The 17,232-nt window shown below is 37.1% G+C and overlaps 3 protein-coding genes across 6 annotated transcripts; 2 read left to right on the forward strand and 1 right to left on the reverse strand.

Moving 5' to 3' along the window:
- The first annotated feature begins 33 nt into the window (after window positions 1-33).
- On the forward strand, window positions 34-4,382 carry LOC149729091 (uncharacterized). Of its 2 annotated transcripts, none has more exons than XM_089889121.1 (5): window positions 34-794; window positions 1,783-1,839; window positions 2,627-2,795; window positions 3,045-3,148; window positions 3,293-4,382. In XM_089889121.1, the coding sequence occupies exons 1-5, from the start codon at window positions 134-136 to the stop codon at window positions 4,147-4,149; spliced, it is 1,848 nt and encodes a 615-aa protein (XP_089745247.1). In that variant the 5' UTR covers window positions 34-133; the 3' UTR covers window positions 4,150-4,382. The 2 variants fall into 2 exon arrangements, with proteins under 2 accessions (XP_089745247.1, XP_089745246.1); XM_089889120.1 differs by having other exon boundaries at window positions 41-794; window positions 2,615-2,795.
- A 1,296-nt stretch (window positions 4,383-5,678) lies between these two features.
- Window positions 5,679-11,966, forward strand: LOC149729092 (putative methyltransferase-like protein 24). The gene is made up of 8 exons (XM_089889139.1): window positions 5,679-5,868; window positions 6,226-6,273; window positions 7,725-7,754; window positions 8,411-8,487; window positions 8,936-9,140; window positions 9,761-9,877; window positions 10,163-10,257; window positions 10,625-11,966. The coding sequence occupies exons 1-8, from the start codon at window positions 5,742-5,744 to the stop codon at window positions 10,943-10,945; spliced, it is 1,020 nt and encodes a 339-aa protein (XP_089745265.1). The 5' UTR covers window positions 5,679-5,741; the 3' UTR covers window positions 10,946-11,966.
- LOC149729093 (uncharacterized) lies at window positions 11,698-17,041 on the reverse strand. 3 transcript variants are annotated; one of them, XM_089889136.1, is made up of 9 exons: window positions 16,831-17,041; window positions 16,445-16,549; window positions 16,230-16,294; window positions 15,870-15,948; window positions 15,318-15,446; window positions 14,600-14,827; window positions 14,172-14,233; window positions 13,400-13,581; window positions 11,698-13,089 (listed from the first exon to the last, which is right to left on the reverse strand). In XM_089889136.1, exons 1-9 carry the CDS (start codon window positions 16,933-16,935, stop codon window positions 12,965-12,967), a joined length of 1,080 nt encoding a protein of 359 aa, XP_089745262.1. In that variant the 5' UTR covers window positions 16,936-17,041; the 3' UTR covers window positions 11,698-12,964. The 3 variants fall into 3 exon arrangements, with proteins under 3 accessions (XP_089745262.1, XP_089745264.1, XP_089745263.1); XM_089889138.1 differs by having other exon boundaries at window positions 16,852-17,039; XM_089889137.1 differs by having other exon boundaries at window positions 13,400-13,560; window positions 16,831-17,037.
- Between the last annotated feature and the right edge of the window lie 191 nt (window positions 17,042-17,232).

Here is a 17,232-nt window from a genome sequence, read left to right on the forward strand (position 1 = left end):
CGGGCAAGACTGCATGATCTATACACGTTTCTCTTGGCCCGAGGCGAGGCGAGTTATGTTTGAACGACACGCGTTGACATTCAATGCTATAAGTCTTGTTTGAACATGGGTAGCTAGTTACATAATCTCAAGCATGAAAGTAGTTAAAGTATTACTTTTTATTCTGCCTTTGCTACTACTAGTTACAGCTCAATATGAAGACCAGAACTTCGACAACTTATACCCAGAAGACGGCTACGACGATTATATTACTATATTAACAACGACCCCGGTTGAAGAAATCGCGACCACTCCGCTTAGCGTGGTAACTCAACCTGTAACTGTAACGGGAAATCAAGCGACTACTTTGAAATGGGCGGCTAGTGAAGGCGGAAATAATCAATCACGTTCGGTAAGCAGAGAAAGCACGGCGAGCCAGAAAGCACCAACCCGTCATACCACGCATAGCTTATTGCACGACCTTGCAACAGTAGCTGTTGCAACCACACAGGGAGATACCCGAGATAGTGACGTCATAGCTACTACGTCACGGAGCGCACACGTTATCCCAACAAGGGAAGATTATACGACGAACAAAACAACTACAAGCGCCCCTGAAGTAATCTTAACTCTTAACCCTGTAAGAGTTACTGCAACGACGTTTCAAAACGCGTCATATCCGGTGAAAGAGAATGCAACCAGCGCAAATGCAAAACAGCAAACAACAACGCAGCGCGACGTAACGCAGCGTACCGAAGCCACTGCTGCAACCTCAGTACCCCTTGACACGCCCGTGCCACCATACTATGGACCAGGTAATTATGGGACAATTTAACTTTCAAACGAGAAATAATCAAAGTTTTCCTTAGAACTAAATAACGTATAAAATAGGGTAGGGAGAGATGGGACACTTTTTCATTCTATTTTCTCGTTATATTTGGTAGTACACAAAGAACATTCAAAAAATTATAAAACCGTATTCTCACGAATCCCATAGACCGTTGTTAATTGTTTAGAACACGATGATAATATTTTGATATTATGTTCTGAAGATATCCCGTCTTCCCCAGCCCTACTATAAATTCCTACATAATTTACACCCATGACACTCGTGCCAAGATATCAAGGTTATTTATACAACAAGCGCTTATTCATTGAACAAATGCCGCATCAAATATGAATAGGTTCTTTTAGCTTAAATTATATATAAGGCGAAGTTGAACCACAGTAACATTCCTAATGCCTGTATGGGCTTTAAAACAACCAAATATAACGACAGTATATGAAAGCAAATGTTATTATTACAGAACCCCCAGCACACAAATTCAGATGTTTTTTTAGTTTCTTTACAGTAACCACACCAAAAAGTAACCGACAATCTACGTTTGGCAATTAATTAACTTCAGCTTATCATACTTTCATTGAAACATTTTTCAAAGCAAAATATTAATATTATTCCCTATCATTTTTAATCAATTCCGTAAATCTGACCCTGATCTGGTTCTTAGAGGGTTGAGTGATTGGTTTATATTTGAATAGAAGACTCACGTTGCCATTTAGGCGAAATATATTTCTTTTGTTATATAGCAAGGTAGGGGAAGATGGTGTTTTAAAAGATTAACCACGGTATATGGGAGTTGTGAGGATACGGTTATATAATTCCGTGAATGTTCTTTGTTTAAAACCAAATGGGACAAGAAAATAGAATGAAAACGTGTCCCATCTCCCCCACCTTACTACAATTGGCTGAACGCGACTGTGTCTGTTCTTTTCTATAATACTCTATGTTTCTGCTTATTACAGGTCAAGGCGTTGGAAGTCCCCCGTTTATGGATTATGACGTCGGTGGTGAAGGAAGTAGTAAGTTCATGTTTAGGATACACAATGTAGGTTGTAACTCATGGGGTGTATGAATACACCATGTATGTCTGGTGTATAAGAAGACACCCATGTTATAACTTGACAGTGAGCATGAGGTATATAAATACACCATGTGTGTCTGGTGTATAAGAAGACACCCATGTTATAACTTGACAGTGAGCATGAGGTATATAAATACACCATGTGTGTCTGGTGTATAAGAAGACACCCGTGTTATAACTTGACAGTGAGCATGAGGTGTATAAATACACCATGTGTGTCTGGTGTATAAGAAGACACCCGTGTTATAACTGGACAGTGAGCATGAGGTGTATGAATACACCATGTGTGTCTGGTGTATAAGAAGACACCTATGTTATAACTTGACAGTGAGCATAAGGTGTTTGAATACACCATGTGTGTCTGGTGTATAAGAAGACAACCATGTTATAACTCGACAGTGAGCATGAGGTGTATGAATACACCATGTATGTCTGGTGTATAAGAAGACACCCATGTTATAACTCGACAGTGAGCATGAGGTGTATAAATACTCCATGTGTGTCTGGTGTATAAGAAGACACCCATGTTATAACTTGACAGTGAGCATAAGGTGTATGAATACACCATGTGTGTCTGGTGTATAAGAAGACAACCGTGTTATAACTTGACAGTGAGCATGAGGTGTATAAATACACCATGTGTGTCTGGTGTATAAGAAGACACCCATGTTATAACTCAACAGTGAGCATCAGACACACTTACACATCTGCAGCATACCCACCAGACTCGACCACCAGTGGCGACATCATGTACGTCATTAACGTTCCTCTAGCTGTGATCTTGGCCGCCCACTGGCGGTGGTTTCTTTTGGGGGCAGTGGCCATCGTGCTGTTGGTTCTGATACCTGGAATGATAATTCAAATCAGTTGCAACAAGTTCTACTTATCCTACAGGTAAGACAATGCCTTGTTGCTTGCTTTCGAGGAAGTGACATGTGGTAGCACTCTTGGTTTTGGGGTAATGGGCCTCTCTGACCTAAATTGCTGGGGTAATCAGCCAACTTAGGTCTAAATCCTTGAGTTGGAGTAATAGGCCAATTCTGGCTTATAAGTCTCAAATCCTATAGTATGCTACGCTGTTGTTTATCACCTACAATTATAACAAAAATAGATTCCCGCGTATTTTATTGATTTTTTTCGCAGACGTGAAAAACATGGGGACGTCGAGAAAAACACTGAAGTGGCGACGAATCTGGACCAACACCCACCAACCACGGTGTCTGTAATACACAGTGAGGACAACTCAAGTAAGTAGTTATGGTCCGTAGTGACCTTGACGTAACAACTTGGGACAAATAGTCCATATATGTATATATACAGCCGTATTTTCGTAACGTTATATTTTATTGTCATCCTCCATTACGTCATAATTAAACTTATTATGTCAACAGTGAGTGAACCCCCACCACCCACCGCCCCATCATTTGACCCGCCCCCCATACCTCCTCAACCGGAACATGACGTCATCAACTCCCCTGAACCCCCATTATACAACCCAGACCCGTATCCTAGCGACCAACACCGGGTAGTGACGTGTACAGAGCCCGAACAAAGACAGGATTTATACGCAACAATACATAACAAACAGAACATCGAAAATGGGATCCAACCTCAACAGAAAAGAGATTACGAAGTCTGTGTGATCCCAGCGCCCGTTGTAAGGTCGGTAGTGCCGCAAACCCCACAAACTACAAAACAAGCGATTGGCAATGAAGCTATAATACAAAGTAACCGTACACAGTTGGACCCTATAGTTACTCCAAGGGTTAAAAACTCAATTAAACCTACGAGGCCAACAAGACCAAAGGAGTATAAGATACAGCAATCAAAGAGGAGAGAATCCAACGTGAGAGAACCGAGAGAAAAAAGGCGTGGTTTAAAAACTCAAGATGCAAATCGAAGAAGAAGAGAAAATGAGAGAAGGTCAGGCAAAAAAGATCCTCCAGTTTCGGATGCGAGAGAATTGGCAGAGAAGAGAAAGGAGTTAAAGAGGAAAGAAGAGTTGCTCCGACAGATCATTGCTGGAGTTACAGAGGCAGAGATGTTGCAGAGGAAATTGGATCGAACCCGGAGGTGGGCTAAAGAGCAGAGACGCGGTAGATCGGATGGGAGCAAGGAACCAAAGTCTCAAACCAGGCTGCCGAGGAAAAGTGAAAGAACCCGTTCGGACGATGGCGCTGCGGAGTTGGAAAGGAAAATTCCTCGCCCGCATTATAATACTGATCGTGTGAGAAAGAAACGGAGTTGATTTGATTAGTTTTGTTTGCCGTTAAGTAGAAATGCAGTACATATTCTAGTGGTGTGAGACTTAGCGCTGTTATGTAGATAACAGGTACGTTGTAGCCAAATGTGTGGCCATTGTAAATGCTGACACGAAGGTACTTTCTGCTACTTTTGCTACTAGGTGTAATAATTAAAGAACTAATTTTTTAGTGCAGTTGACTTTATACAAAGTTTTTAATAAAGATATTTTTCATTGTGTAGCGTGACCTTAATTATCAGTATTATGGCCGTAAAACAAAGAAAAGCAACAAAACTACGTGAGGTTTAATACACTGTTACGAAAGTTTACAAGTTTAGAAACAAAATAAACATATTTCAAGTGAGATTATGGAGACTTTATTCTGGCTCGGTTATTGTTTTTGTCCTAAAGTATATAGTATAGCGGCGTTGTTAATTGTTTAAAACACGATCAGGATATTTGGATACTATGTGCTAGTTGTCCCATCTTACCTTATAGTACTAGACGTAACTTACAAGACAACATGCTCAACTAAAAGCAAAGCTTGTAGTCCCGCAGCTAAAAGCTGTGCCGCTACCATTGTAACGTATGCTGGTGATAATATCCGTGCCTAGAATAGCCCGTTGTGTGAGGAACCGACTAATGACACGCTTCTCTCTGGCATACCTACCATGGCGGAAGCAAGTCGATTGTTTCACCGAAATCGTGGAACAAAAGTTCTTGTTGTTCACAAGTTACGCTGGTCTTGTATCCGTACACAAAAGCTTGGGCCGTTAATAACATTCAGTTCAAAGCGAGGATTTTGGTTAGGTTAATGAACGCAATATTGCCGTTCTAAGCTAATATAGAATGAGAGATACATTCAAGCTATTGAGTACGTCACATAGATTGACAGAGAGTTTAAGAAATGAATGTAACTTATTTGTCCTTGCGCTGCGTGGAAATAACAGTTGTTAAAACGCGGGTGTATTGTTTCATAACCTTAGCAATATGTTTGATTTCTTGTTTGTTTTTGAGACCGAACCTTTGCCAATATAAAGAATCTTGCCAGCCGCACAGCACGATGCGATATAGAAAGTAAGTTCGAGCCAAAGCATAAATCATAGTAAGCTTTCAGCCACAACAGCTGTCACTTCTTTCCCAACTCATTTGGCCTAAGCAAACGCCATTCAAATGCGTGTCTGTAACAGCAAACGGTTTCTGCGGTAAATTGCAAGAGGGTTGGTGGTACAGGTTTAAATTATTGATGCCACACCACTAGGGATTTACTTCGCTTCACCGCGTCCACGCACAAGCAGAAAGGGAAACGTGGATAGGAACGCTTGAGTAAGTAGGGCAGGTTTTCAATGGTGGTTTCAAAGACCTATTTACGTTGAGTTGAAAGGACCCGGTTTGTTGGCTAGACGCATACGTTATTAACAGTTTACATATTAAAATAAGATAAAAGATAACCGCATAATTAGTTAGGTGTATATGCATATGTAAATATACTGACCAAAGAATCTTGTTTGTACTTTGTCTTGTATATCCAAATGTTAATGACACTTTCGTTTCAGTTAAAGCGGATTTCGTAATTGGTTTTAAGTTAAAGTTACAAAATGAGGAATAACCAGTTAGTTTGGTTGGGCTGCTGTACAGTTGTTTTATTGGTTTTAATTAAAATGTTTCTTTTTCCTTTAACTGGGATGATGACGATGGAACAATGGAAAGAAAAAAGACAGGAAGGTTGGTTTGTTCTTGTTTGTTCTTGTTGCCATTTATGTTTTTGTATTGTAAATGTTTACGTTTTGTTAGTATGGTTGTTTAAAACTCAAAATTGATAGGATATAGGCGGATACGCACGTATAATTTAATTAAACCAAGAAATTTAGAAATTCTAAATAGCTTGAAACATTTTAAATTCTTTTTGCTATTTGGAATATTTAACGGTGGTCAATAATTGCCTAGCCCTGGTTTGTGTTCCAAGTATATACAATCCTTGTAGTGAAAAACATTTATGTTTGCTTCGTTTGTCAAATATCTTAAACGTGAAGGTTTGTTGAAAGAAGACGAACTACGTTAATATTGACTTTAATACAACAGGTGTGGCTGAGTACATTGAAGAGCAAAGGAAGCAGAAAGCGGAGAACGGTATGTGTTGGTTTAACATTAATATGGTAGGTTGGGGAAGATGGGACACCTTTATCACATAATATCCAAATATCCTGATCGTGTTTTAAACAATTAACAACGGTCTATGGGAATTGTCAGGATATGGTTTTATAATTCTTTGAATGTTCTTTGTTTTCTAGCAAATGGGACGAGGAAATAGACTGTAAAAGTGTCCCATCTTTCCCCACCCTACTATAATGTATATAACAGTAACTATAAAATAACGGGTTACCTTGTGATATCACCAAGCTTTTATGAAATTGAGTTATTTTGTGCAAAGCAGCTGGGCTACAACACATAAGGTGTAAAAACGAACGTTAAATCTCATATTACATTAGCAATGTATAGAGAATGGTGGCTAGCCGCGATTCTTTATTCCTAAAACGGTCCCCTATTCAGAACAATTAAAGAAACAATTGGAAAGCGGTCAAGCGTAAAGGGATAGGTTCGTCGCATTGTGACGTGTATGACAAACGAATGACGTAGTTTTTCCATATAACCAATAGGGAAAACGGAAATATTGATTTTGAATGAAACGAACGTGAAAATGTTCTTTTCCTTTTGGTTATGGTGTATTATGGCATAGTATAACACGACACACACGCGACGGTGCGTGATACTACATAGTTTAAACACACATGGTACGATGGGGTAAGATGGTAACCGTTAGCAGATGGTATCCCATGTTTCCTAACCGTGTTTTTAAGAATTACCAACGCTCTTTTAGAGTCATAAGGTTTCGGTTATATAATTCTGTAAATATTCTTTGTTTGCCACCAAATGGGAGGAAAAAATAGAATAAAAACATGTCTCATCTTATCCCACATATCCCATCTTACCCCAACCTAGTATACATGCGTATGGCACGTTATATGCGTAAGGCGAGGCAGTGAACGAGTGTTACGAATTCAAACTACATCTTTATACAAGACATAATATATATACACGACTTCTTTTGCTGGTCATTTACAAGCAAACAAGAAAACGCAAGCAAACGAATCCTGGAACATTACTTGTAAGAGGTCACGAGATGTATGAAACAGAACACCCGTGTTATAACGACTGTGGTTGCCCCGCCATGCGAGGATAAATAAGTTACATATATATGTGGCGGCACGTGAATGAATGTAACTTACTTCATCCTCGCGTGCCACAGCGCCGAAAACTTAAGCAGGGACGAGCCCAACGAGGTGTATCCATTTATGAAACAGAACATACGTGGTATAACGACTGTTGTTGTACACGAAAAGCGTTACTTGTACGTTTACGGGCCATATCTGCCACTAAAACGCAGATTCGTTAGCGTGCCCGTCATACGGCCCCATCCATATAGAGTAGGACAGGTACGCCGTGGTTACAAAAAAGCACTCAGTTAGGTAAAGTAATATTGGTCGCCCATTCGCAGTTTCTAAACCACTTTTGTATTACAGACGCAGCATGGCGCGCACCTGACGTACAACGTAAGTATAATGGACACGAAAATACAATTAATGCTTTTTATGATGGTTTCTAAGTTTTACAAGAAAAAAACCTAAAATCAAACGAGACACAAGGTGTATGAAACAGAACACCCGTGTTATAACAACTGGAGTTTCCCCGCACATGAGGATAAATAACTTACATTCTTCCATTCACGCTCCACTTATTTCCTAGTCTTATATTTATGGGACCCACCCTATAACAACGCATGCCCAATGAAGCGTGCCTATGGTCTATTCTTAGACCCTCAGCCACATTATAAGCTTGTAACATAGTACATACATATCAAGTCAACTGGGACCAATTTCAGCTTTAGTTTAGAAATAAGTATCATACCATTTCCATTGTATGGTACACACATCAAAGACTATAAGTATACAAATAAAATACAAGAAACATATTTCAATTTTTACCATAGGGCAATTTAAAAAATGATTTGTTGCATACACCTTATACCCGTTTACGAGTTACCATGTATGTAACTTTGTGGATAACTGTTTTTTTTTTTTTTTTTAATTTTTTATGACTGACAATTTTGACAACCCATTAGTGACCCCTGGGTTGGATCAATTATTGTCAAGTCTAAATTCCATTGTACCTAATACATGAAATTTGAAACAAATATTATTTTACTCAGTTCCATCAAGATACGAAAACAATCTTTCACCCGAGGCAGAGTTGGACAGAATATGGAAATACGTGAACGAACGACAGGTATTACATTTCAAACTACAATATGTTATAACACATACTTCATAAACTATTAACCGTTTGCTGGGCGTCCTAAACCTTCCATTTTCTAAATCCTAACAATTTTATTTTTACACATTACTGCATAGTATAGTACAGTGGGAAAAGATGAACCACCTTTAGCACACAAAGTCTCATATTTCATGATTGTATATTTAACAATTAACACTGCTCTTTTAGCAAGGATACAGTTTCATAATTCTTTGAATGTTTTTTGTTAAGCACCAAATAGAACAAAAAATAAAATGAAAGGTGTCCCTTCTTCCCCCACCCTACTATATTAAGTTTTGTTTACAAATTCATATTTACAATAAAATATACCCTAGCAAAATACCTAACATTTTTACTCATTACTCTATAGCACATTCAAACTACTTCACAAAACCATATTTACATTGAATTATATCCCTAGTATAACTGCAATGAAAGTGAGTACCTCGGAGGACGACCTTTGGATCGGGACGGGGCGTATGATCTTTGTATTGAAGATAAGTTCTGGCCCGTGAGGAAAAACCCCGACCACAAGTGTTTGATGTATTCGTTTGGAGTCGGTAATGACTGGAGTTTTGATGACGAGATTGCTAAGAGAGGATGTGAGGTTCATGCCTTTGATCCAAGTAAGTTGTAACTTATTTAGCTCATGTTTAACCTATGTATATTGAGTTCCTACAATGTCACACCATGGGACCTGGGATTTAGGCCAGAGTTGGCGCATTATACCAACATTGTATATGCGTATTCTATTCTCTATAGTATGGGTGAGGTCCTACAACATATCACGCCATGGTACCTGAGATTTATGCAAGAGTTGGCACATTATCCCAACACCCAGGGAGCCACCACAAGTAACCACTGAGTCAGAGCAAAATTTATCAAGTGTCTTGTACAAAGATACATACACCAATCAGTATCAAGCATCGAACCCGGTATCCTTCAGTTACAACGCCTAATCTTTAAGCCAATGCGCTTGAAATAATAAACATACCACAAAAGACAAAACCTTTAAATAATTCATGCTGACACGCTTGTCTGTGATAGCTTCTAAACTAGAACATTGTGGAAAGTATGAACCCACACCCCACTCCAGAATACGTTGCTGTATTTGCCTCATGTAATAGGTTAAGTAAGTTCATCCATTGATCATTCATTCAATTATACAGAAAGAGAATAGATATATCAAATATTAACCCACCCCCCCCCCCCCAAGTATGCAACCACAATAACACACCCACCCCAGGTATGGACCGGCTCGATGATTCCCCCCTCGGGGACCACGGGGTCCGCTTCCACAAGATTGGAATCTCAGGAACCGACATCGATAAAGATGCCAATGGATGGAAGATGAGAACCTTCAGTAAGTTTTAATATAGGAATAAATATAACTGTTGTGTGGGGGGAAACGGCAGTTGTTATAACACGGATGTTCTGTTTTATACACCTCGTGCCAGCTTATGAGTTACCATGTATGTAACTTTGTGGGTGAAAACATGCCTACAATGGTGGTAGCATAGTATAAACAACACACTGGCTTGCCAGCAAATGCACAACTTAAAAAGAAAGCTACTGTATTCAAAGAGAAATAATGTTATGTGTTTAGTCACAAAAGACAAAGTTTAATTAACCTGTCAATCAAACACAGGTACCTTGTTGAAAGAGCTCGGTCATAATGGTCGTTGGATGGATTACTTGAAAGTTGACACCGATGCCCCTGGAGGTGGTGGGTTCGAAGATATGGTGGGTGGCTGGGGGGTGTTTAAGTGTGGGTGCCTGGGTGTAGGGGTGTGGGTTTATCAAATTTTGAGAAACTGAATAAATGGTTTTATTTCATAAGGGGAGGTATTAAAACCTGAGAAGTGGGTCCATTGGCATTCAGTTTTATTTTTTAAAGACTGTGCTTTTTGCTAATTCCCCTTTTTTTGCTGTTTTAAGTAAATTTATCTTCGCTACAGGAATTCAAGGAGATAAAAAGGAAGTTAAGTTATAACATTTGTTGTTTGGATTACACAAATAAAAACTTAAAAAAAATTTAAAATAGGAACAACAGTTGCTAAAACAGTTGCATAAAATATATAAATATAACAACTAATTTTTCTAATTTTAGATCATGCAAGAATTACTAGACACTGGACTTTACAGTTGTGTGCGACAATACTCAATGGAGATACATCTCATGGGTCCTCTTACACAGAAAAGGTGGCTGGATCGTTCAAGAAACATCTATAACCAGATGACCCAACTTAACGACCATGGCTGGAGGCTTTATAATAAAACGGATAATGTCCGAGCTGCCAAGATAGTTTTAAAACGCCCAGATTTCTCGCAAGATGAGATGAGACCTAGGGCCTTGAATGGGGCCGAGGAAATATTATGGGAAACTTCTTTCGTTAATTTTGATGTTAAGGGGCCATGCCTTGTTAAATAGATGATTAATGAAACATTTATGATATCTATGTTATGTTGCACGTTACTACAAAAGTACCGAATTATTTACAAAACAATGAACTTTATTTTTACACAATGCTACATATGCAAGATTGAACATTTTTTTTTTCAAGATCGATAAAAATTCAGAATATATAGAACTCAAAATATTACCTATATCAATTTGCTTTAAAAAAGTAGATGTACTAATGTTCTGTCTCTATATCTTTAAACACAATGGAACTTTCATCCCTTTATATTTTGTTGTGCATATTACTCTGAAGCTAGTTAGGTTTTTATAATAAATTGTTTCACAATATTCAACAATGAGTGAAGTTTCGTGAGGACAGAAATCAACAACAGATGTTCAAGATATGACTTTTGTGCTAAGCACAAAGTTAAGTGTCCTTAAGCAAGACACTTCACTTAATTTCCCCAACCCAGTGGTCACTTAAGGCTTGTGCAAATTGTCAGCCATACAGAAAAACAATTACCAGCAAAATTACAGAACAGAACAGCTGTGTTAGAACGACTGATATCGTTGCCCCGCCATGCGAGGATAAAAAAGTTACATTGGTTTATTCATTCAAAACCCCCTTTGGTATAAATAAATGTAAATATATAAAGTATAAAACCAGACAAAAACTTGGTTCAAGTAACAATAAATACAGTTATGTCGCTGCACCTGTCTTGATCACATACATATAATTGCTAGAAAATCAAATATAAAATATATGTTGTATATAAACCACATTTTGCCGATAGAAAATATATTTCAAAAAGCAGCATTTACAGGACTCCAGTGTACGGTGATACAGCAATATACATCAAGTTGATATAAATAAACAAAGTGCAGAATCAAGAGTGTGAAGCAACGTAAATATTATTGCTCCATTATGTTTAAAGTGCAAACAAACCATAGAATTGCTCATCGATCACAAATGCTGAAAATTTCCTGACGATAACTTAGAAAATACACTCAAACTTGGAGGGGTAACGAAAAAAAAGTAGTCATGCGATAATATAATAAACAACATAAGCATATCGTACGTTCAACACAAACTATAGAACTTCAACAACAAAGGCAAGTCTAACAAAGGATAGTGGGTAAGATATATACCATAGAACGAATCCACTTTAAGCAAATATTTTTTTATACGAAAAAAGAAAGAAAACAAAAAAAGGAAATTATCTTTTAATAAAATCTTGTTTAGTGTAGGAGAAAGCTATTTCAAAGTTAAATTTAAAACGGATGTTAAATGTCAAACATTGAAATTTGCAAAATTTTGCAGTAGAGTTAAATAGTGTGGATATTTCGTATATGGCGGATGCGTTATATGATATACAAGCCACCCTGATTGTGCAATAGCAGTGTTTACAATACATTGCTACTTACTAACATATTTGCAATAAATAAACATAATATATCAGCATTGGGCAACACTGGTATCAAAATCACTTGTTTTGCATCACTTTACCATCAACTAGAAACGAAACAACTGCTATTAAGTTAAGGAGGTTTCAAACTATTTGGACGTGTTTAAAAAAAACTACGACAGAAAGTAAATGACAACACATAATAGCAGAGTCTGATTAAATATTTATCGCCAGCATATTTACTATAATAAGCATTTTAACTGCAATGTTGAAGTCATCGTATACTATCTAGTATTAGTGGCGTAGTCAGGGGGGTATTAAGGAAGTCATTCCACCCCCTTTTTTATAAATTTAAAAAAGGTGTTTTTCTGATGCTTTTTTGAATATGGCACTGCCCACGCTACATATTGCGGAATAAGCTTCACAGCATTAATTATGTCACAAACATTATATAGTACGGTGGGGTAAGATGGTACATAATATCCAAATCCAGATTTTGAACAATTGACAACGCTCGTTTAGAGTTGTAAGGAAACAGTTTTATAATTATTTTAATGTTCTTTGTTTACTACCAAATGGGATGAGGAAATAGAACGAAAAGGTGTCCCATCTTCCCCCACCCTACTATACTCATGTTGCTACTTCATATTTCGTCTTCCGAATAAGATTGAGTTTCATCTATTAGTTTGTATTGTGTGGCTGATGAGTTACGAACGTATCCTTTCTTCTTGCCTTTCTTTAATATATGGGGGAAGCTACGAACAACCGCTGTGAATGGAATGGTTGTATGACATAAGTTGTATAATGTAACACTGTGGGGTCTTGGTGCCAGGAATTATGGATACATCTGGACTAAATACAGGTTTCTTGCTGTTGGATCTTTGGACCTCACCCATACAGAATAGAGTGTGTATATACAATGTTGGGGTAATGAACCAACTCTGGCCTAAATTTCATGTCCCCACCCATATACAATGGTGGATGATAGCCCTCATTTAACAACAACACACCCCTATATACAATGCACCTTAACATAACACACCAGACACCCCTATATTTATCTCATGTCTCAACTCACCAGCGACACTTAGTGACCCAGCTGATGAATCGTCCGACCAAACTTTCGCTTTCTCGTTTCCTTCGTATCGTTTTTGCCACAACTTGGTGTAACACAACCCACATGTTAATATGATTAGGAGGAATAGAAGAGAACCAACTGCCCATGCAGCTTCCTCTGTTCTGTGGTGGAGATGGACATTACTGTATTTTAATAACATGGCTTTTTACATAGTAGACACACATAGCATACACTAAACAATGTACCTTACATAATAGAACATATATAGTAGGGCGGGGGAAGATGGGACACCTGTTCATTCTATTTTCTCGTCCAATTCGGTAATAAACATAAAAAATACAAAGAATTATAAAACCGTATCCTCACAATTCCCGTAGACAATTGTTAATTGTTTAAAACACGATCACGATATTTGAAAAATATGTCCTAAAGGTGTCCCATCTTCCCCCGTCCTACTACACCAAAAGAATATATTATATATATTGGTATTTATTAATGGAATTGTTGAACCTAAGTTTAATACCCGTGATATAAAACAACAATCCCCCATGCTTTACTTGTATTTAAAAAATCATATTTACAAATAAACGTTTTCTTTTTCAAATACAATAGCAAAGATCGAGTTAAAACAATGAAAAAATTGGAATTATTAAAAAAATAGTTGCTAAATCAAGCAAAAGTAAAAACTACAACAGTAAAATGCCATGCATTATGCATATCAAGTTTCATTTCCTCACGTCGTAAATATGATTGACATAACAATGAAACTCACCTCGGTGTTTTGGTTGAAGGATTATTTGCTTCATTTGGTAATTCAGGAACTTTAATGGGTTGCTGTGGAAAATGTGGAATAACAAAGTTGGAAATGATGAAATGATATATGAGTGAGGTGAGGCATGTCATTGGATCTGAGATTTAGGCCAGGGTTGGCCCATTACCTCAACATTGTATATGCACATTCTATTCTGTATGGGTGAGGACCTGAGATTTAGGCAGAGTTGGCCCATTACCCAACATTGAGTGGGCGATTGTGCCCATCCTGCTCTGTAGCTGAGGTACCACAGCAGAAAATAGTAGGCCTTCACCACAAACCAACATTAAGTTGAGTGCAATACAGCCAAAACAAAAGTGCTTACAGTAGGACCTTACCCATATAAAATACAGCCTTAATAATAAGTTACTTTGAACAACAAGACTTACAATAACGGTAGGCTTCACGAGTTCACACGATGGCCCGTCCTCCGCACATGTTTGGCCCGGTTCGCTTGGTTTGATTGACAGGTTAACAAGCGTGTAGTTTAAACTACCTTGTTCATCATCATGCGACTCCCCACCATACTGTATTGCATGGCGGACCCACGCTCGTACGTCACTCACATTAATCGACGACATTTGGTAAACGTTGCCGTAAGTTATGACAGCAATCGGCTGAAACAAAGTTTTTTGAAACACCAACATCTACTTTATAAGTAGTATTATAATAAAATTTTAAACCTGTCACGAAAAGTTATTTCGACAAGACGGGCAGGTAAAACTGTAAGAGATGACTTAAATATAATAAAATTGATATGCATATTTATGAAATGTGGGGCAGGGCTCTGACTGTAGTGTAGACTTCATGGCTGCCTAATGCCATTTAAAAAAACACAAAGATTTTTTTGAGATTACAAAAAGATCTCTGCGATTACCTTGACCTTTAGACACAGAATCATGAAAAGTGTTGAATAAAATAACTGACATCAATATATTAGCTCAATGTGGGTTATTTTATTGATGAAGCTACCGGTTTTAAGTGTGTATGAAAGGGGTCATGAAAGACTTGGAAACAAAAACACCTTCTGCTCATGGCTTTATTTCTGGTTACAAAGTGGTGAATAACAGAGTAAAACTGAAACAGGTATGAAAAACACCCACTTACGTGTTCCTTTGTTAGATTCTTATGCGCAGTAATTAGATGTTTCCATGTGCACGATGTTGCTACACATCGTAGTTGCTTCACCAATGCATCGGGTGTACATGGATGGTACATGAACACTACAGCGTTATGCTAAGAATATTAAGATTGTTGGATATTTATTTATATTTATAGTTATGATCGCAAAGATAAATCAAAAATTGTTTTGAAAGTTTTGACATTTTAATACTATCTAAATAGTAGATTTTAATATATGTTGTTGTCGCAACCAAGCATATTATGTTCTATATTATGTGGGTAAGGTCCCACATTATGGCATGACCTGAGATTTAGGCCGGAGTTGGCCAATTACCTCTTATCATATTAAAAGCCAAATGGTCTTCTGGCGAATTAAATTCAGGTTTATTAAACAATATTATCTTTTATAAAAAGAAACAATTCTTAAGTTTAAAAAAAATTACCCAAAAATTAAAAGTAAAGTAGCCTACTTAAAATAAACATATATATATATTGACTAAAGTAATTCTAAATATCTGTTGATGTAGAAATACTAACCTCTAAATTATGAATATATTCACCAGGAGGTACGTATCTATGCTCGCCATACATTGCAAACAACTCACGATGGTCGCCCCTGTGTTTAATAAAAGTTGGTTTATTTGATCATGGTGGTAAAACTGAATAACATAACTACACCAATGCTATTTTCATTGTGGCATATGTGACCTTGAACAGGACACCTAATGGCAATTGAATTGTCTAAATTATTAGCCATACATAAAAACAATCACCCTCAAAGTTAAAGTAACTTGTAAGCAGGCACAGGGTGCATGAAACAAAATACTGTGGCATCAACTGTCGTTTTCCAGCCACCCCAGGAAAAAGCATTAAAATCATCTTTAAAAAATAAATCACCTGTTTGGAATTTCTCCTTTTGGATAGAATTGTTCTATTGGTTCCCCCATTGGAATATGCATCATCTGTTTAACACAAGCATGGTTATTGTTATAAGCTTATAGTGATATATACGGCACAAGGAATATGAAACAAAACATCCGTGTTATGCCACATAAAATGCAATTGAACGAAATAGAAAACAGAACTACATTAATAATACATTATTAACTTACAGGTACATCAGGGTACTGAGTTTTATTAACATCAGTGTTGTTCGTTAATTCCCATTTTCGTTCCTCCATACATTTCCAGTCAGATTCACCATGTATGTCAGTATCCTATAAACACAACTTCATTAAGACATAAAATATTTATGTCATTATTGGGTGCTAATAAAAAATCCACAAGCAACTTCATAAAGCCATTACTTTTAAGTTTAACCTCTATTAACCTCCAACTTAATTGCTTTTTTTGTCTCTTGTCTTTTCCAGTAAAACGCAAAAGAAGGAATAAACAATACATTACTACCCAATATTAACAGTTGAAAGTAAAATATGAAACACAGTTTAACCGAAATAATTAAAACGAGGATATAAATAACCAAACTTAAAACACTCACAAATTTAAACAACAAATTCACCTTTATCTCTTGTCCGTTTGTTTGCTTCAATAATATTGAAAACATGAACAACCAAACGGTCAAAATCATGTTGATATACAACATAATATCGAATAGTTTTCCAGCCAGAAGTGAAAAACTTTAAAAATACAAAACCAAGAAAACTTCTAAAACAAGGGACATCCCCGTTTAACAAAGACGTGTTCTTGGTCATAAAAATAGTAAATGAACTTTTTAGGGAGTTTTAATACTAAATATCTTTTTTTGCATAATATCTATTATAGTTAATTTGCACTCTTTAAAGTTAAGTTATATTTTTTAGAATAAATAACTTAAATCTTTAGCACACATAAGCGAACTGTATAAGTTCAAACACTAAACTAGCACACGTATAGATCAGAG

Source organism: Ciona robusta, chromosome 11 (assembly GCF_009617815.1).
Source record: "Ciona robusta chromosome 11, ASM961781v2".
Taxonomy (NCBI): Eukaryota; Metazoa; Chordata; class Ascidiacea; order Phlebobranchia; family Cionidae; genus Ciona; species Ciona robusta.